Source organism: Hyperolius riggenbachi, chromosome 1 (genome assembly GCF_040937935.1).
Source record: "Hyperolius riggenbachi isolate aHypRig1 chromosome 1, aHypRig1.pri, whole genome shotgun sequence".
NCBI classification, from domain to species: Eukaryota; Metazoa; Chordata; class Amphibia; order Anura; family Hyperoliidae; genus Hyperolius; species Hyperolius riggenbachi.
Genome location: NC_090646.1, coordinates 442,667,832 through 442,690,109, shown reverse-complemented (window position 1 = coordinate 442,690,109; position 22,278 = coordinate 442,667,832). Strand labels below are relative to the sequence as shown.

Here is a 22,278-nt window from a genome sequence, read left to right as displayed (position 1 = left end):
TTGACACTTTGTGAAAAAAAACCCCAATAAAAATCAATTTCCGCTAACTTGTGACAAAAAAAAAAATCTTCTATGAACTCACCATACTCCTAACGGAATACCTTGGGGTGTCTTTCTAAAATGGGGTCACTTGTGGGGTTCCTATACTGCCCTGGCATTTTAGGGGCCCTAAACCGTGAGGAGTAGTCTTAAAACCAAATTTCTCAAAATGACCTGTGAAATCCTAAAGGTAGTCATTGGACTTTAGGCCCCTTATCGCAGTTAGGCTGCAAAAAAGTGCCACACATGTGGTACCGCCATACTCAGGAGAAGTAGTATAATGTGTTTTGTGGTGTATTTTTACATATACCCATGCTGGGTGGGAGAAATATCTCTGTAAATGACAAATTTTTTTTTTTTTTTACACACAATTGTCTATTTACAGAGATATTTCACCCACCCAGCATGGGTATGTGTAAAAATACACCACAAAACACATTATACTACTTCTCCTGAGTATGGCGATACCACATGTGTGGCACTTTTTTGCACCCTAACTGCGCTAAGGGGCCCAACATCCTATGAGTACCTTTATGATTTCACAGGTCATTTTGAGGCATTTGGTTTCTAGACTACTCCTCACGGTTTAGGGCCCCTAAAATGCCAGGGCAGTATAGGAACCCCACAAGTGACCCCATTTTAGAAATAAGACACTCCAAGGTATTCAGTTAGTAGTATGGTGAGTTTATAGAAGATTTTATTTTTTGTCAAAAGTTAGCGGAAATTGATTTTTATTGTTTTTTTCACGTGTCATTTTCCACTAACTTGTGACAAAAAAAAATAAAAACTTCTATGAACTCGTCATACACCTAACGGAATACCTTGGGGTGTCTTTTTTTCTAAAATGGGGTCACTTGTGGGGTTCCTATATTGCCCTGGCATTTTAGGGGCCTAAAACCGTGAGGAGTAGTCTGGAAACCAAATGCCTCAAAATGACTGTTCAGGGGTATAAGCATCTGCAAATTTTGATGACAGGTGGTCTGAGGGGGGGAATTTTATGGAACCGGTCATAAGCAGGGTGGCCTCTTGGATGACAGGTTGTATTGGGCCTGATCTGATGGATAGGAGTGCTAGGGGGGTGATAGGAGGTGATTGATGGGTGTCTCAGGGGGTGATTAGAGGGGAAAATAGATGCAATCAATGCACTGGGGAGGTGATCGGAAGGGGGATCTGAGGGTTTGGCCGAGTGATCAGGAGCCCACACGGGGCAAATTAGGGCCTGATCTAATGGGTAGGTGTGCTAGGTGGTGACAGGAGGTGATTGATGGGTGTCTCAGGGGGTGATTAGAGGGGAAAATAGATGCAATCAATGCACTGGGGAGGTGATCGGAAGGGGGATCTGAGGGTTTGGCCGAGTGATCAGGAGCCCACACGGGGCAAATTAGGGCCTGATCTGATGGGTAGGTGTGCTAGGTGGTGACAGGAGGTGATTGATGGGTGTCTCAAGGTGTGATTAGAGGGGAGAATAGATGCAAGTAATGCACTGGTGAAGTGATCAGGGCTGGGGTCTGAGGGCGTTCTGAGGGTGTGGGCGGGTGATTGGGTGCCCTAGGGGCAGATAGGGGTCTGATCTGATGGGTAGCAGTGACAGGGGGTGATTGATGGGTAATTAGTGGGTATTTAGAGGAGAGAACAGATGTAAACAATGCACTTGGGAGGTGATCTGACGGCGGGTCTGTGGGCGATCTGATGGTGTGGGTGATCAGATTGCCAGCAAGGGGCAGGTTGGGGGCTGATTGATGGGTGGCAGTGACAGGGGGTGATTGATGGGTGATTGACAGGTGATCAGTGGGTTATTACAGGGAAGAACAGATGTAAATAATACACTGGCGAATTGATAAGGGGGGGGGGGGGGTCTGAGGGCAATCTGAGCGTGTGGGTGGTTGATTGGGTGCCCACAAGGGGCAGATTAGGGTCTAATCTGATGGGTAACAGTGACAGGTGGTGATAGGGGGTGATTGATGGGTAATTAGTGGGTGTTTAGAGGAGAGAACAGAAGTAAACAATGCACTTGGGAGGTGATCTGACAGCGGGTCTGCAGGCGATCTGATGGTGTGGGTGGGTAATCAGATTGCCCGCAAGGGGCAGGTGACAGGGGGTGATTGATGGGTGATTGACAGGTGATCAGTGGGTTATTACAGGGGGGATAGATGCATACAGTACACAGGGGGGGTGGGGTCTGGGGAGAATCTGAGGGGTGGGGGGGGGGTGATCAGGAGCCCCCAGGGGGCAGTTAGGACCTAAACTAAAAAAATAGCATCGACAGTGACAGGGAGTGATTGACGGGTGATTAGGGGAGTGATTGGGTGTAAACAGGGGTCTGAGGGGTGGGCAGGGGGGGGGGGGGGGTCTGAGGGGTGCTGTGGGTGATCAGAGGGAAGGGGGGGCAGGATCAGTGTGTTTGGTGCAGACTAGGGTGGCTGCAGCCTGCCCTGGTGGTCCCTCGGACACTGGGACCACCAGGGCAGGAGGCAGCCTGTATAATACACTTTGTATACATTACAAAGTGTATTATACACTTTGTATGCGGCGATCGTGGGGTTAACAACCCGCCGGCGCTTCCGAACGGCCGGTGGGTTGTTGTCGCGGGTGGGCGGAGCCAGTTGCCGGGGGAAGCGCGCGCCACCAGTGACGCGATCGCTCCCCCGGCATCCCGAAAGGACACAACACCGAAAGAAATCAATTAAAATTACAATCGGGTGTCCACATTGATCTCTGTGCCAGATATCGATGCTGAAAACCAAGCAATGTATGGTGCACCTTTCATATTCAGCACCAATGTCGGACATAGTCCCACATAGGAAAACTTGGTAAGGGAGCTGGTGCTGTCTGGAACGTAATCAGGCCCATTACAGTAGATCAAATGACACTTTGATTGCTAGCGGCCCCCCTGCCCCGCCACATAATTTAAATATTATGTGACCACTTTTGGACTCGCCACTATGTTGAATGGTAAGGGACAAATGATCAGTTGTTAGAGTGTTGACTTTCAACCATATGGATTTAGGCACCCAAGATTTACTCATGCATGTGGAGAGCAAAGGCTAGCCCATCTGTGCCAGTCCCACAAATGAGCTACTGCAGCACAAATGGCTGAAAAACCTAATGCCGCTTGCCACAATAAACTATTAAAAACTTGTCTCCCAACTCATCATTGTCTATTCATTATTCTACCTGCCTATAATTGTCACAGCATTTTATTTTAGCGTATGTTGAAGTGACTTTGACAAGTACCACCTACCTAAAGCTTGTTGTACACAAATACCTTCGTGGTAATGTTAATAAATGACAAAGGACATAAACATCTGTTGCCAATGTGCTGGTGCTAGATACCACAGAACACCTTCAGAGGTCCTTGTGGAGATTATGCCTCAGAGGGTCAGAGCTGTTTTGGTGGCACCAGTTGGACCTACACAATATTAGGCAGATGGTTCCCATGTTTTTGCTCTATCAATCATAAAAGAAATGAAAATCACTGTACACCAGCGGAGACCACAACATAAATATCATGCTGGAAATCAGTCCATGCAGATGAAGGTTTTTTTTTTACCTCAACCCCTCCCAGTGGTCACAAAATACATTCTTCTTATAGAGGCCCATGAAAATGATATAACGGTTTATTTTTTTTTTTACAAAAATGTGCAACATATATCTCTTGGAATTCTGTTTTATCTCAATTTTCATTTACACATTTGTGTTTATGGTACAAACATCACATTCTGTATAAAAAAATGGACCTGAAAAGTAGGTGGCAAAGTCTATGACTCCACTAAGTCGAAAGATCAAATGTCTGCACCAAACATGGAGCTGCATAAGAATCCAAATAAAATATTTTGCTGTTTTTATGCAAAGTCAGATATGAATCTTGAAGTTCAAGTCTGCAACAGTTCTGGGAAAAGTGTGCTCTTGTTGGCCTAGAATTGTGAAGAGGTCTCAGTAGACAGGCAGGACTCCTGACAATCCCCAGTGCCTGGAGCCTGCTCCCAAGCCAGCACAGCCACAGGTATCTGCACATAGCGCTGGCATACTGCAATATGACATCTTGGCTACTGGCAGCCGCAAAAGCAATCCGCATGCCGGGAGCTGTAACATGCAAGCACAATCTGGCGGGAGGTCACATGAAGGCTTTTCTTTTGGCAGCTGATGACACGTGAGCACTGTAAAGTCTTTAGATATCCATGTAGTCGTCATCCTCATCTGTGTCACTCTCCAAAGATGACTCTTGGCTGGAAATGTCCAAGATCTCTAAAGCTGGTTGGCACAAAGTTTCCTTCTTCACATTGGCAGCAGACTGAGATGACAAAATGACTGACTGCAAGAACAGAGATGGAAAGTAGGGTAAGAAAACGGATCTACAGTGCGGTGTGGCTAATGGCAAGACTCTTTGAAGGTGGTCTCTGATAATACAAAACCAGTTCTAACACACAGATAGCCTGAAGCTAACTTGAACGCATCAGGAAATGGAAGTGCTGTCGCAATATGATCTTTGGCAATGTGATTCCATTCATTATAATGAATGAAAATAGTAATGCATTTGACGGAATTTGTTGGCAATCATGCATCACAATTCTGCAGTGAATCACAATGTTTGGATAGGGTCATCAGACAGTGCAGTCTATGCATGTGATTGTGGGGAAGGGGCCTAAAGGTAACAATACATCTAGCAATGTATGGACAGATTGACCAAGAAACCAATCCAGAGGCATATTTACAGGGGTGCAGTTATGGCATGTGCCATGGGTGCCTCTTACTGGGGCGCTGCTCCGTAGCATTCATGGTGTTCTCTCCATACAGATACTAGTTATCTGGGGGATATGCTGCTACCTGGTTTCACAACCAATTCATTTTAATTGATTTTAACCGTGTCTTGGTTGCTATGATTTTTGTGTCCACAATAAAGCATTTATATTTTTAGGATCTTTTGAGGTCCCTGAACACTTTTTTCTCCACTGTTGTTGCTAAGTACACAACCAATTCAAGACAAGACTGTATGTTGAATTTTTGGAGGGGCAATCCCCCCTCCCTGGGGGCTAATTCAATGTTTGCATAGGCGCTGTTTTCCCTAGATACGCCTTTGGACCAATCTCTCTCTCTGATCGAAGGGAAATCTGTTGGCTGCAGATACACTGCAGGCCGATTCCCGATTGATTAAAGCATGAAACTTCTCAGGAATCGGCCTCACGACACAGCCGATTTTGTTCGCCCCCCAAATTGTCTCCCCCTGGTGCCCATGCACTGTAAATCTCACCTTCCAGTTGCACCGACTCCTGGTCTCCTCCGCTGTTTCCCCTGAGCGCTGCCATCACATTGAGCACATATGTGTGACACTCGGGGGAGACAGCAGAGGAAACCTGGAGTCACAGCAGGTGCTCAGGTGAGATTTAAATGCACAGGCACTTGGGAGGGACATTTACGTGTGTCCGCCGGTTATCACGATATCGCATGCTGTTACCACCACACACTCAATCGACCATGTTGAACCAAGATTTTCCAGCTCACTAGATCGATATATTTGACTGGTGTCCCTTGAAGTAGTTAGTGTAGTAAATACACATCCTTTCCCTTCAGTGCAGCACTGACAAATGCCACTTAATAAAAGCCAGTTACCGGTAATGGAATCCAGCTGTCAGACAGAGTAAAGCAGACTCCCTAAGGTAGCTTTCCTTTCAGTTGTATAGTGGAATATAAATTACAACACAAATTTTAGAACTTGACCTGGGTGGGAAAAATTATTAAGTATTTATATAGTGCTGACATCTTCTGCAGTGCTTTACAGAGTATATTGTCTTGTCACTAACAGTCCCTCAGAGGAGCTCACAATCTAATCCCAATCATAGCAGTCTGGGTCCAATTTAGGGAGAAGCCAATTAACTTATCTGTATGTTTTTGGGGATGTGGGAGGAAACTGGAGTGCCCGGAGGAAACCCACACAGACACGGGGAGAACATATAAACTTCATGCAGGTAGTACACTATTGTAAACCATAAAAGGTGTTTGTACATATGCAAATATATATCTGCCTTGTGCACACTGCTGAACAATTAAAAAACAAAACAAGCCTGTCCAGAGCAAAGAGGAAGAGATGATCACTGTAGGCAGTACCTTATCTAGTGTGAATAGAAAGTGAAAACAGTGTGGTAGAGTTGTGGTGCTGCAACAACCTTAATGGAGCAGTACTGGGCGACATTTTAAAGAGAACCCGAGGTGGGTTTGAAGAATGTTATCTGCATACAGAGGCTGGATCTGCCTATACAGCCCAGCCTCTGTTGCTATCCCAAACCCCACTAAGGTCCCCCTGCACTCTGCAATCCATCATAAATCACAGCCACGCTGCTGACAAACAGCTTGTCAGAGCTGGATGTGTTTATCTCTATAGTGTCAGTCTGCTGCTCTCCCCACCTCCTGCAGAACTCCAGTCCCCGCCTGCATCCCTTCCCTCCCTGCTGATTGGAGGGAAGGGACGGGGGCAGGGACCGGAGCTATGCAGGAGGCGGGGGAGCAGCTGAGACTGACACTACAGATGTAAACAGAGCCTCACAGCATGGCTGTGATTTATGGGGGATTGCAGAGTGCAGGGGGACCTTAGGGGGGTTTGGGATAGCAACAGAGGCTGGGCTGTATAGGCAGATCCAGCCTCTGTATGCAGATAACATTCTTTAAACACACCTCGGGTTCTCTTTAATGTCTACAAAGTCAATGCTGCCAAGCAAAAAGTATGCAGGTATAAAGAAGCACATTTGTTATACATGCATTGTTAATTCCCATAACCTTTAGGGCTCCTGTGGATAGACTTTTGAGTACAGTTTGGCGTTAGTTTCACATGCGTTTGACTACAAGTCTACAAGACTATAAATCCTGGCCTTCATTGTTCAGTTGCTTGTGGAGCAGTTAAATTATTTACTATCTACCTGACATTAATAACTTATTCGTGGATGTCAGACAAGATCAGTGGATGCCAGACAAGATTTATGGAGAAAAACTCTTTTATTCACGCTGGAGACTAAGTACCTTCAGCTTCTGTTTGGTTTCCTCAGAAATGCTGCCCTTGGGAGAGAGCAAGGTTGGAGTTGGAGGTGTGACGGTAATCTCTGGTGGGAATTTGCTGACGCTGGAGGAGGGAATGAAGAGCTTTGGCACATGTGGGTGGACCCGAGGCTTATTCCGCACAGCATCCGATGACTTACTGGCCTGGATGCAGGAATCAGGTGATGGTTTGGAGGTACAAGCTAACAAAAAAAAAAAAAAAAAGTACTAATATGTTAGCAAGGCTGAAAAGAAATAAAAAGGTTGACAGTTAATACGGACATTATCACATCATAATGTGGAGCTGGCAGGTATACACTAGACTGAAATAATTTTAATCTAAGTAATTGACATCCATCATTGTTTACTTCCTACATGGCAAATATCAGACTTTGCTTTAGAGTTTTGACTCGATACAACATTTCAAATAATTGCACAAATTAAAATGGCATGGACAAAAATGATGGGACGCTTAAAGGACAACTGAGGTGAGAAGAATATGAAGGCTGCCATATTTATTTCCTTTTAAACAATACCAGTTGCCTGGCTTGCTGATCTATTTGGCTGCAGTAGTGTCTGAATGACACCAGAAACAAGCATGTAACTAATCTTGTCAGATCTGACAATGTCAGAAACACCTGATCTGCTCCGTGCTTGTTCAGGGGCTATGGCTAAAAGTATTAGAGGCAGAGGATCAGCAGGATAGCCGGGCAACTGGTGTTGCTTAAAAGGAAATACATATGGCAGCCTCCATATTCCTCTTGCTGTCCTTTAACCAGATATTTTGTTGCATAATCTTTAGAGGCAAATGCTGCCAACAAGTAATTCCTGTAAATGTGCAACTGTAAGGCTTCTTTTCCACGGACGCCACGCTCACATGCAACTCCATGGGGGGCTGTCTGTCCACCGCCGGTGCTGAGTACTAGCAAGAGCCTGGCCAGCAGACAAGTGCAGCCAACAGGCAGTGAATTAACAATCTTCAGCTGCTTGTGGAGAAGAGGCCTTATATAGGTAGTATGGGCCACTCTTCCTGAGCCAAATGCTCCACCTTCTGCAATGGACTGCCCAAGCCCCTCCCCAACACACCGGGACAGTTAAACATTTTGTGAAGCTGTTCCCGCTCAACCCTGCCAAGAAACGCCATTTTAGAATTTTTTTTCACTACTTTTTTATTTTTACACTTGCTTTGCTTTACTTTATGAGGTATCAATGACATGGGACAATTGTTAGCACTTTTTCACTGAGCTGTAAGGTACCAACACATTACTGCACATCTGTAAATATATGTACAGGTAGTCCCCGATTAACGAACGAGATAGGCACTGTAGGTTTGTTTTTAACCTGAATCTGTTCTTAAGTCGGAACAATGTGCCATCTCTGTCCCCTGTACCTCCTCTGTGCCCCCCTGTGCCTCCAGTGTCCCCCTCTGTACCTGCTTATACAAGTTTAACCACTTCACCACTGAGGGGTTTTACCCCCTGACCACCAGAGCAATTTTCACCTTTCAGCGCTCCTTCCATTCATTCGTCTATAACTTTATTATTACTTATCCCAATGAAATGAACTATATCTTGTTTTTTTCGCCACCAATTAGGCTTTCTTTAGGTGGGACATTATGCCAAAAATTATTTTATTCTAAATGTGTTTTAATGGGGAAATAGGAAAAAATGTGGGAAAAAATTATTATTTTTCAGTTTTCGGCCATTATAGTTTTTAAATAAAGCATGCTACTGTAATTAAAACCCATGAAATGTATTAACCCATTTGTCCCGGTTATAAAACCATTTAAATTATGTCCCTATCACAATGTTTGGCGACAATATTTTATTTGGAAATAAAGGTGCATTTTTTTCAGTTTTGCATCCATCCCTAATTACAAGCCCGCAGTTTATAAAGTAACAGTGTTATACCCTCTTGACATAAATATTTAAAAAGTTCAGTCCCTAAGGTAACTATTTATGTTTTTTTTTTAATTGTATTTTTTTTTTTTAATTACAAAAAAAAAAAAATAATTGGGGAGTGTGGGAGGTAATGAGTTAATTTATTGTGTAAATGTAATGTTTGTATATGTAAAATGCTTTTAGGGTGTAGTTTACTATTTGGCCACAAGATGGCCACAGAGTGTTTGTTTACATGCGACCTGTAAGAGTCCGGAAGGACGCTTACAGGAAGCAGTAGGAGGCTGGGAGACGCACAATGATCTCGCTGTTTCTGAAAGAAGCAGCAGATCATTGCGGGGGCTAGATCAACGGACGGGAATGGATTTTCCCGTTCATTGATCTCCGGGCGAGCGGGCGGCGGCGTGCACGAGCGCGGACAGCGGCGGTAGGTACGGATTTCTCCGTCCCTGGTTTTTTAGGAGGGAAAAAAGGGGCGGAGAAATTCGTACCGCTGGGGGTAAAGTGGTTAAAAGCCATTTTTTCTTTGAATTTTTTTAAAATAAATTTTCTCAAAAACGAAAAGTCCAACTTGAAAAAATGTAGTTTTTTTTTGCATTTTTCCCATGGAAACACAGAATCCATGCCGTTCGTATCGGCGGGTCGTTCGTAACTCGGGCGTTCGTAAATCGGGGACTACCTGCAGTCATTAGCATGAAAGGTGATGGATTGTAACTACTGAGGATTTATATATATATATATATATATATATATATATATATATATGGACATGTGATGACAATGGTGGGCAGAACAAAGGCATGGATGGGAAAAACATTCTTTCTGGATAATTGTATCAGATGTAGCTGCTCATTCCGTTGTGTAATTTGTGTTTGCACAGATACAGGGCAGTTTTTAGGCATGGGCAAGCCAGGTAGATGTCTGGGGGAACAACTACAGATGGCATTACAGTGATATTCTTAGCACGCTGTTCTTTATGGAATTCTTACATAACTGCTAATTCCATTAAGAAAGGGATGACAATTTTAACTTAAAGTGAACCTCCAGACTAAAAATGGACTCAGCAGCACTGAAAAGGCTTGGTGTTTCTTTAACAGTTTCATAGCATCAGAACTTTGTTTTTCTTACCTAGGCCTTATTTTTAGCTGCACAACAGCTAAGCTCCGCCCCATCAAAGAAATCTGCCCAGGCATTTTTCCCCTGATGTTGTGCAAAGAATGATGGGATTTCCTATGTTGTTGTTCACATTGCCTAGCAACTGGAAGGGGTGATCAGGACAGAGGACAGTTGGAACTGTGTCTCATGCTCCCTGTCACCTCCTTTCACCCAAAAAGATGGCTGCCCTCATGAAATCAAACATTTGCCTGCTCTTTTAAAACAGTGTGGGTAAGAGATTATATTACCTATCTATTTTAATTAACATAACATAAACATAAAATTAACATAACATAAATAACATAACAGTATGTTTGTTTAGGCTGAAGTTCCTCTTTAAATGGACACTGCTAATTCACACACAAAAGGGGCCCAAGTGGCATAACAAATATATGGTATGTGTTATTAATGTGCTAATTAGGATGCAATTGTTTTAGATTTGTGCAATATTGAATGGCGAAATATTTCCAGGACAATATCCTGGCCTGTAAAGACCCAGGCTGCACATAAACAATATCATGTTTTGTCATAAAGTGGATGCACACCCCTAATATCAGTAATAATAAGAAGGGTTTGTTATTTACTGCAGGTTCAGTACGTTTTGGCCAGTGAGGTTTATATGGCTTGATACTAATTTGTGTATCCCTTATTTACTTTTTTTTTTAAGAAATAACATGATTTCTGAATATAACCGATCAAGTTGTTATTGATACCAACAAAACTAACTGATGTAGGCTATACTCATTGAAGAGAACTAAAGACCAGAGGAAGATTCCCTGGACGGCAAAATATAGTTTTACCTCCACATGTGTGATTTGTTGTTTGCCTTGAGGAAGTGCGTTTGGTCACACGAAACAGCTGGTGCCTAGAGCGGCTTATATTCTGCGTCACAGTGTAACCATGTACCTAAATAAATGAAGATTTGTCTTGTGGAAGTGCCAGAGTCTTCTGTCTTTATTGGAATGGATGTGATTTTTCTAACCATGATTTTTAAATACTGTAAGGCCAGGGGCCCACTTGGAATCACAAATCTCAATCGAAAGAGTTTTGCGCTAGCGTTCTGGAAGCGATTTCTGTGCTACAATACTTCACGTTCGAATGCAAACACTCAAACTGCTGCATGTCCTGCGATTGTGATTAACTCTAATCGCAATCGCTCTAGTGGGTTCACTACTACTCACTTTCATTGGCAAAGAGTTTTTGAAATCGCAGGCGATTGTAAGTGATCCAAAAACACGGCCAAAAGTGCTCTAGTGGGTCCCAGCCTGAAGCCACTCCTGATGCCTATGAGAGATGATCGCAGGGATTGGCTGGCGGGGGGAGAGAGGGGGGAGGGTTAAAAAAATAGTAAATTTTACTTAAAAAAAGAAAACAAATAAATTAATAAAGAAAGAAACCACAGCCTGCAGCAGCTATCAGAGCCCACCAACAAAATGCTCTGTTGGTGGGCACAAAAAGGGGGGGGGGGAATCCATCTGTTTAGTTGTATCGCTCTGCAGCAAGCTATTGAAGCTGCAGAGCACTAAATTGTAAAAAAATACCCTGGTCACTAGGGGGGTTTAAACGGAGTGGTCGGCTGTGATGGCTGCCCATTAACTCAAACGCACTGGAAATTATATTTAAAACAGAGTGGCACATTATGGATAGAGATGTACAGATTACTGTCCACAGATTTCTGATCTTTTCTACTTGACTTTTGTCGCTTTCATGCCTCCATTATTTTTAACTGTGCATTCAGGATAATCTTCACTATTGCTATTCTGTCCACTGAATAACTTTTTTATATAGCTTATAGCTTTCAAATGTATTATTATGCATTGCTTTACAGAGTAATACCATCAATGTATGCCACAAGACTAATCCCACCTGCAGCCAAGAGACAATATGGAGACATGCTAGTTAATCTGCTTTGCAAATGTTTGCATTGTGGGAGGAAACTAGAGTACCTCGATAAAACACGCACAAATTAAAGGAGAGCAAACCAGCTCAATGCAGACAGGACACAAGCTGAGATTTGCGCCTCAGACTGTAAGGTTTACTACTTCTTGCTTACCTGTCTCTGTGTGGCTGGTGCTGGCAAAGCTTGTCACTCTGTCTGATTGCCAATGAAAAGTGTCGGATGCAGTGGTGACAGTTGCTGTCTTGGCTGGCTGACTTACACGCGAGTCCTGACGAGGAAACGATGCATCTTCTAGGTTTTCCTCTTTTCCAGGAAAAAGATGCAAAATGAATATAGTATGAAACCACAAATATTAAGGATAAGAAATAATGTACTAAGACTTGATGAGCTTATACGCATGGAAACATGAAAACAGAATGTTTAAAGAATGATAAGTAGTGTACATATGGATGTATAGATATGTGTATATGTATGTGTAGATATGGAGAAGAAGAATGTAGGCATAGATTGGGAATATCTAGAAATTGTGTCAGTAGTCTGTACAATCTACAGCTCGGGTGTCAAACTCAAATACAAAGTGGGCCGAAATTGTACACTGGGACCAAGTCGCGGGCCAACCTAAATGTCTACTGGCCACCTTCCTCCCTTACAAAGTTCCCTGGTTTCTAATGGCTCCCCCCAAACCCGCCATACAGTTCCTTGGTGTCTAATGGCCCCCCCCTCCAACCCCTATACAGTTCCCTGGTGTCTAGCGCTTTCCCCCTACCTCCCCCATATGGCGTCCCTGGTGTTCTAGGGCTTCACATCCAATATAGCTGCTGTCATGGTCTAGAGTGGGCCAAACATAATGCAAAGTGGGGAACCCACTTGCGGGCCAAATTTAATGCCTCTGAGGGCAGATTTGCCCTACGGGCCAGAGTTTGGCATGTATGATCTACAGTATGGACACATTATAGGTAGGTGTAAGCTCGTGTAGGTATAGTAATGTAATTGAATGAATACAGTAAAAACACAAGACTCACCACGGCTGCCTTGGGACATGGTGGAGCAGGGTTTGGCTCCTGTTCCTCGGCTGGACTCAGGCTGAGAGGATGTGCTGGCTGCTGAAGATTTCACTTTTGCTTGGAGCTCAGAAAGTCGCAGAAGATTCTCAGAGCTGAATGAGGACAGGTTGAGGGGTGTAAGCTGTACGGAAACAGCCGGCAATGGAAAGGCTATCTCTCGAGGGTCCTTTATACTCTTTGGGGTGCTTGGTGTATCCGAAGGTTGCTAGGAGAAAAACAGGCACCATTAGAACTTCAGAAAAAAGCCCTCTGCTAATGTACATTACTCTATGTTAGGTGTTCTTGACACAGTTTGCAAAAAAAGTTGTAAATGCTTGGCTGCTGACCATAGTATCAAGATTCTTGTTACAACTGGATGATGAAACCTGATTAGGTACTATAAACATCATTAGCTCACTGCTCCCCTTCTATAAGGCAACCACACTGTACGTTACAACGACACAAGCAGAAGCACTCACAATACATACTGCATTCATCATGTTCCATTGCATAGTCTTATGCACAAGGCACAGCAAACTGGCTCAAGCAGCCTTATTCATAAACCATGTATAAATTGCCTACGCCAGCACACAGCATATGCATGCATACAGGCAGCAGAGTGCAGTGTATTTATACCAAGCCGTGCGCTCACTCCAGTGACTCATTCCTCTGCTCAGCCTGTCTCCAGAGTAGTGGCTGTTCCCAGCCGGCACTATGCCAGCTGTCTGGGCATCGTTGGGGATAGAAAAAAAAAGAGAGAAAAAAAGAAAGAAATAGAACATAAGCTCCCCCTTCATTCCGTCCTTGGATATTGACAAGAGATTTGAACAGCCAGGGCAAGAGGACAGCATTTCACTGTAAAACAGAGAGCGCCATGGCAACAGGAAACCCCAGTCTTCAAACAGTGAAGCATGCATATTGTGCAGCCCCCTTAGCACAACATGTATGTGTCTCCACTCACACAACATATGCCCAGTGACAGCAGCTCTGTGTGCTTGAAAACACAGGCAGGCAGACGGCGGACATAGACATATAGGTTACAAAGTCATGCATAAGGACATGGGATATACTACTGTGTTATCTAAGTGGTTCCCAACCTTTTTGAAGTCGTGACACATCACGCCAAACGCTCAGATCTCCGTGACATATCACATATGTATAATAAAATAATAATAATAATAAGCATGAAATGGATGGAAATACACTTTAATGCCCTCAGACTCAGTATAGGTAGTAAGTTATCCAAGTATAGGTGCCCCCAGTAAAGTAAGTCAGGTGTAGGTACCCTCAGTATAGGTATGTAGGTGCCATCTGTATAGGTAGCCAAGCATAGGTGCCCCGTGAATAGAAAGTCAGGTGTAGAAGCCCCCAGCATAGGAAGTCAGGTGTAGGTGCCTTCAGTATAGGCATGTAGGCACTCTCAGTATAGGTATGTAGGTGCCCTCAGTATACATAGCCAAGCATAGGTGTCCATAGCTCCCAACTGTCCTCATTCGGAGGGACAGTCCCTCTTTGGGAGCCCTGTCCCTCTTTCCTCCTCATTTGTCCCTCTTTCAGGACTTAGTCCCTCTTTCTTTGTAAATATATGTATTTCTCTACTAAAAATGTGTTTGATTGACTCTAAACTTTATTCCCATCCTTTAAATTGATATATTACTAATTTGAAAATGTTAAAATGAAGGAAAATGAACCAGGATAGAAAATAACAGTTTTGTTTGAATGATAAAACAACATTTTTCTTTTGAAATCTTTATGGTATGCGTGACTAGGGGTGTCATGGGGCGTGATAATGGGTGTAGCAGGGGGCATGGCTTAAGTGTCCCTCTTTCTCATCTCAAAAAGTTGGGAGGTATGGGTGTCCCAGTATAGAAAGTCAGGTGTAGGAGCCCCCAGCATAGGAAGTCAGATATAGGTGCATCCAGTATAGAAAGTCAGGTGAAGTGCATCCAGGATTCCGTGGATACCAGCACGGACGTCTCTCTCCGCTTCTGTGCTCAGCCTCTACTCCGTGTTTACTGTATAGTTAGAGCAGAGCTACAACAAATTGGCCGCCGATGTCCGCATTTGTGGACATCGGCGGTCATTTTCTTGTAGCCCTGCTCTAACTCTACTTGGAGCTGAGGCAGATTAGAGCAGCATGTAAGGGAGAAAGAGTGGGGCGGCGACACATACCAGATGCTGCCAAGACACAAGAATGTGTCGCAGCACATGGGTTGGGAAACCCTGATCTAAGTGAACAGACGCAGCCTCGTTTCTATGGGTGTGCAAATAGTGCAATTGCCTGGGGCACCGGAGTGAGCGGCAGGAGGGGGGGCGCAGCGGGCACAGTGTATTTACAACTCACCTTCCTTCTGCGATCCCCCGCAGCCTCTATCTCCTTCCTCTCCTAGGTGTCCATCGCATTGGCAACAGCGACCCCTGTGATGACGTGACCGCATGTCATCACAGGGTGCGCTGTTACCAATGCGACAGATGCCTGAGACAGGAAGGAGATAGAGGCTGCGGGGGACCGCGGAAGGAAGGCGAGTTATAATTATACTATACCCGCTTGCCCCCGTCGCTGTGGGGCACCTGCCTAACCTTTACTCGGGACACCTACCTATCTAACCCATACGGGGGGCACCTACCTATCTAACCTATACTTGGGGAACCTACCTATTTAACCTATACTGGGGGGGTACCTACCTATCTAACCTATAATGGAGGCACCTACCTATCTAACCTTTACTGGGGGAAACTGTACTGGCTACCTATATTGGAGGCACCTACCTATCTAACCTATACTGGTGGCAACTATACATTGTATTGTATTGTATTGAATTGTATACATGTATTCATGAGTCGGCCAGGTTGCACACCACTGCTCATGCGCTGGCCCGACAGTGCACCTCCTTCATCGCGCTCCTGTATTCAGGAGCAATGTGCTCATGTGCGGCTATGAGGCTTAACGTAGTGTGTATGAGCAGAGTACTCCCGATAAAGGAGGTGCACCGTCAGGCCAGCACATGCGCAGTAGTGCGCAACCTGGCCAACTCCTGCGCACTAATGGGGGCCTTGTACAGACTCCCTCACATGCCTGTAGCCACCATTTAAACAGGTTAGTTTACCTCGGGTATACTTTAAAGAATAGTGTACAAGATACAGAGGCGGCAAAAGAATAAAAGGTGATTAAATGAACTTAAAAAAAACAACTGGTTAAACAGAGGAGACAGCGGTGGTCTTACCCCCTCCAAACAGACACAGGCAAGGACTGCAATTCAGACAGTCAACAATTTATTCGGACCTCCAAAAAACAATGCGACGCGTTTCACGGGCCATACATCCCGCTTCCTCAGGCAAAATACAGTAGGAGTCACAGCATCTGTATTATATCAGCGAGCTCGGCGCCTCTGTACTTTAAAGAATGGTACACATTTTACAAAATCTGCCAGAGTATTTAAACTTATGAGCCAAAAGAGAATAAAATAATACAAAATATAACTTGATTGTTCAACCAACAAGTCAGAGAAAGACTTATTAAACCATCATACTTCTCACGAAAATATGTTAATTCAGTGTTTTTATCAACATTCAGTAGTTTTTATCACCATTCTAGACAATGACATTGTTTTATCTTTGTTATACTTCTTGTTCTGCTGCTTGTCACACTACGGTGAATTAATTACAAGAGCACAGGTACTATAGATTTGTTTCAAGAAATGACATTCACTGGTTGCTGGACTGGGCATTAGGAGCAGCGCTGCTATCATGGCAAATTAGTGCACACATCAGAATGAGGCGAGGCAATAATGTTTACTGCCAAGCAAGTAATATCTCCCTCTGTGCATAGAACGCTCAGAAACGAACATTCCGTACAGATCACCTGGCAGAACTAAAGATGTCACCATCAATGAAATCTCAGAATGTAAATCAGAGATAGGAAAGATTTTACAATGCGCAAACACTGATTAAATAATCTATAAATTAATATTGTAAAAAAATGTTTTTGTTATTTTCACTGTAGTTCCTCTTATCAGAAGGCAGCTGAATAATCGTGAGCAACTCACATTGGGGTTGATTCATTAGCGCAGCTTAATGCAGGGGAGTGCAAGTTGTGCGCATGCAACACGTGGCAGAGCAGTGTAGTGTGCGCTGGTAACTTACTCATGCTCCATTCACATAACACCATTCATCCCACCCTGAGCCCTGTCATAGGACATGATCCCCGCACTTTGGCCCAAGAGGCTGCCTGTCCAAAACCTGTCGGTTCTGTCAGATGTCTACTACCGACTGTAAGTGACAGCAACATAGGGGAAAAATAATTTATAGCTCATTTTTTTCTCTTGTAGAAATGTACTTTAGTTCAGGGCTGTGGAGTCGGAGTTAGAGTCGAGGAGTAATTTTGAGTACCTGGAGTTGGAGTCGAAGGTTTCATAAACCGAGGAGTTGGAAGTTGGATGACTTTTGTACAAAATCCACAGCCCTTGTAAATATTAGACTCAGGAGTCGGAGTCGAGGAGTCTGAGCCATTTTGGGTACCCGGAGTCAGAGATGGAGTTGGTGGTTTCATAAACTGAGGAGTCGGAGTTGGAGTCAGATGTTTTTTGTACCGACTCTACAGCCCTGCTTTAGTTGTATTTATATGTATTTTAAAATGTTTGCAATAGTGGTCCTTTAAGATTTGGTGCACACCATCCAATATCTTCTTTCAAGCAAACATCTGATCAAAATGATTGGGACTGCTGATTGTAAGTGAATTCCTCTGTTGACGACTGACCAATAAAAGATGGTTATACTGGCCGTGAACCAATCAGACAGGCTGGTAAATGTCCATCAGTTTTGCACATGTCAGGTCATGTAAATGTGTAAACGACTAATTGATATATTGTCACGGGACCAGGAAAACTGCCAGATACTGCCAGAACACAAAAACCATTGCACATGTGTGTACATTGATTTGGTTTGGAAAATCAATCAGAATGATCAATAGCCCAAAAGGTTGGACAGGGATCTGTGTTTACCAGCCCTAACAGGATGCAGACCCATTTAACTTGTTTAAGTGATAATGATAATGTGGCAATGTTTCATCACAATCTGGGCAAAAAGCAATGTGCCCTGGCAGGAATATACTGGTCTAGTGTTTTATTCCTGGGCTCTGTAGGCAGCCTCCTCCTTCCCCTACCCCTCTCTATAAAGGTGCTGACCAACGACACAGTCTTGATTGTACAATCTTAACAAATCTATGCAGTAGATAAATTAGGATAAACTGGGAGAATATTTTTAAACATATACTTTAGGTATTCCCTCACAGTACATAGATCTCTCCTTGGGGACTCAAAGCGCCGTGACCTGCGTTATGCAGTCTTAAAGGCTCAAGAAAAGAGGTGAGTTTTTAGCCTTTTCTTAATGCTGCCCAGTCACACTGACTGTGGAAGTGAGTTCCATAGAGTAGGGGTTGCATAGGAAAAGGCCCGAGCACCAAATGTTCTCTGGCTTTAGTGTTAGTAAGTAACACGTTTACTACCAACTACTATTTTTGATGAAGCAATACAATTACCGTATATTCCAGCGTATTAGACGACTGGGTGTATAAGACAACCCCCCAACTTTTCCAGTTAAAATATAGAGTTTAGGATATACTCGCCTTGAAAGGCCACCCCCTCTTCCAACACACACCAAATAAAAAAAAAAAAAAAACATCCTATACTGGTGCTATGAATGAACATATGCTGGTGCTGTACTGTATGTGGTACCCAGTATATAGGCGACTGACTGGTTGGATTGGTCAACTGTCCCTAAGTGGATTGGTCAGCTCTCCTTGTCTACCAGTTTATCAGAGCAGTATGGAAGAACAGATCGCGCTGTGCCCATAAAACACGCCTCTTTCACCCTTCTGGCCTACTCATGTATCCTATTTACCTCCCTCTCTGCTTCTCAGATCTCACACATGTGCGCCTGCGCCGTTTTACTAAAGTCCTCAGCAGAGAGATCTGAGAGGCGGTGACAGGATAGGGCGTATCACCCGGCGTATAAGACGACCCATGACTTTTCAGAAGATTTTCAAGGGTTAAAAAGTAGTCTTATACGCCAGAATATACTGTATGTAATGTAGCTGTAGACAAGCAATTCTATGCTAATGATGTGCTATTGGCAAGTGAAAAAACAGGCAGGGTGACATGGCATTAAACAAATACCTGAATAAAGGGTTTGAAAATACCTACAGATGTAAACATAAGTCATATGACACAAGCGTGAAGAGGCGGTACAGGCGATAATATGCTCACATTTCAGGTATGCCTGATACCCCCTGGAGGGAAACTACATTTTAATGTATAGTGTAAGAAAAGTCAGAAACTATACTGATGTAAGACTACATAGACTTTGTTAGAGTACTGCATTTCTCCTCTGATCTCAACTCCCACCCAGTTTCTGCATCCTCTCTTATGGCTGCTGCACCAAATATAGTATTAATTTCAAATACAATTTAAATAGTGGAACAACCTAAAATGAACATTGGTGATAAACAACAATTAAATGGGGAATCTTCAGCATGTGTTAAATAAAAGTCTCTCTGCAGTCAGATTAGTCACTGAAATTAACATTTAAATATCACTTTTTTTTTCAAAACATGCTTTGGAAAATTGATGAAGCCAGCTAATGACAACACTATATAATCTTAATATGAGATAAATTGACTTTTTCACAACTACTGTTGAATTAAGAACGATGAGCTATTTCTCTCATGCATCCGTTTGTATTTAGAGAGGACACCCCTTTTGGCCTTGCTACGGCAACACAAATCTGTCTTCCTTGTTACCTCAAGTCTCATTCCAATAGGTGAGCTGGCCGGGGGCGACTGACTAGAGAGTGAGATTGAAACGTCTGCAGCTGGTGGAGATTAAAGCACAACAATGTAAAAAGTATAAAATGTGAATGTTATTACTAGTCAATGCTCAGCCTAATGTTATGTAACGGCATTCCACTTTAATCCCCTAATGATCCTTCATGGACCATTGGATTACATTCCACCCATCTAAGTAGCATGCTGTAGAGCACAGATGATAAATGAGATGCTAAATGTTCTGAGTTGCTGCAAAGTTGATTGTCATTTATATGCAGATTGAAACTGGAACTATTAAAAAAAAGCTATAAGTAAATTTGCATGAACTCAGAAAATTAGCATACAATTGATCACAGCTACTGTAGAGCTATACATCATTTGGCTGCACCATCTATTCCAGCCTTTCCACTTGTTTGTTTCAGAACATCGCTTTCCTGGCTGTACAGCTATGCATCATGCCATTTACACCAGCACGGCATAAGCCTGCCCACAGTAACATGACTGAAGCAAGTGAGCTGTAGGAAATTGTAGGAAAATGATTATACAGGGAACACTCATCGCTGCGCAGTGCTGTCAGAGGACCCTTCTGCATACATCCTGCCCACATCTCTGTTTACTGTAAGATGTGAACGGAGTGATGAGTAAAGCAAGATGATATGCAGTGCATTAGAGAAAGAGCAGATTCCATCATTACTGTTATCTAAAGAACAAAAGCTGAGCGATCACAGTATTACCCCCATGTTATTCAGTGATGCTATGCACATATTCAGCATTCTCCATTGTCTTCTCTGCTCATCCACTCACTTGGCACAACTGTGTGTTGTAATGCCTTCTGACAGTTGTGCATAAATCAATGACACCCGCAACATTATATACATCGTGAAGAGGGTTAAAGGCTTGTACACATTTGCCACAAAAGCCAAAGGGACATCAGCAAACCTTCGCCCTACCATCTTCCCAAGATTGTTTCTGACAACTTTATCTGCAGGTGTATGATTTAGCAAGCAAGGCGTAGACCCAGTCATATACCAGCTTACAGTCTGCCCACACTTCATCTATCAAAGGATCTGAAAAAAGCTTTGTGCAGGTTTGATGACCACACATAGCTTAGTTTGTGCACATATCTCAATCCAAATGTCATCATACCTACATCTTTACTTATGGCTGAAATAATTAAGGAATTAAACTATGATGTCTCAAGTCACTTTGTCTCAGGTAACCAGCAATGCTGTACATTAATGGTGCTTTATAATATGGGAGATCTAGGTGGCCATTCAGGACCAAATTTATCGTCAAGGCACATAAAGCAAACATTTTGGTTTCATGTAGAAAGGCACAGATTTCACAATCTGACTGCTTCTGCTGCAAACTAGGATACAGTAGAATCTCGTTCTAGTAAACTCTGATATAGTAAACCTCTAGATATAGTAAACTCAGTCCTCAGGTCCCAGCAAATGTGTCTGTATAACTATGCAATGTAGGACCAATTCTGATATAGTAAACTACTTTTCCTGGTCCCTTGGAGTTTACTATAAAAGGGATTCTACTGTAATTGCAACTAGCCTTGTACCACCTCTACCTCATCATAGGTGTCTTAATAATGACATCAGCAGTAGCTCAACCCATTATATGGACTCTAGGTCTGTACCGCCGTGCGCACCTGACCACTGCGCACACCCGTATTCACCCGCCCGGCTTGCCCCCTGGTCCGCCCTGCGTCCTGTCCCAACTGCTGACTGTGGAGGACATGTGCAGTAGCGCAAAAGCACTGACACAGGGACAGGCCGCAGGTACACTTGCCTTTTATTAGGGAGGATGATAAATAACCAGATATGATGAGGAAGCAGCAGAAAACATGTAGTGATAAGCATTATTTATCACAGCTTTTTAAACTGTCCTCTAAAACCCTGCACACATGCTACAGAAAATTTGGCTGAGACAATTGTTCCGCTCCCTGTCAGCTGAGAATGTAGTGTGTGTGTGTATAGAGTGGCCCCATGGCGGATCGCTAATCCAGTGCCAGAAGAGCATCTAGAAAACAACTTAAGGACTAATGCAAAGATCTGCATGACTAAATGAGCCATAATTATAGCCAGGTACCCTCTACAGAGTTATTTACAGTATATTGAGTTGTTGCAAATGCCACTACCCATATGCCCCGAACCTTCTCAAACTTTTTAGGCTGCCTGTGTAGCTGGTAGGTAAGTCTGTATAATGGGAGAGCTGAATTGAGGGCAGCACGGTGGCGTAGTGGTTAGTGTTCTCGCCTTGTAGCGTTGAGTCCCCGGTTGGAATCCCAGCCAGGTTAACATCAGCGAGGAGTTTGTATGTTCTCCCCGGGTCTGCGTAGGTTTCCTCCGGGTACTCTGGATTCCCCCCCCCCCAAAAAAAAGATAAGTT

The 22,278-nt window shown here is 43.6% G+C and overlaps 1 protein-coding gene across 1 annotated transcript in view; it reads right to left on the bottom strand.

The window, feature by feature from the left end:
* Nucleotides 1–3,640: 3,640 nt before the first annotated feature.
* CABIN1 (calcineurin binding protein 1) overlaps nucleotides 3,641–22,278 on the bottom strand; it is a 306,607-nt gene continuing 287,969 nt past the window's right edge. Inside the window, 4 exon segments of the mRNA XM_068238192.1 lie at nucleotides 3,641–4,351; nucleotides 7,048–7,265; nucleotides 12,169–12,318; nucleotides 13,038–13,284. Of these exon segments, the coding sequence (XP_068094293.1) occupies nucleotides 4,208–4,351; nucleotides 7,048–7,265; nucleotides 12,169–12,318; nucleotides 13,038–13,284 (759 nt within the window). The 3' untranslated portion in view covers nucleotides 3,641–4,207.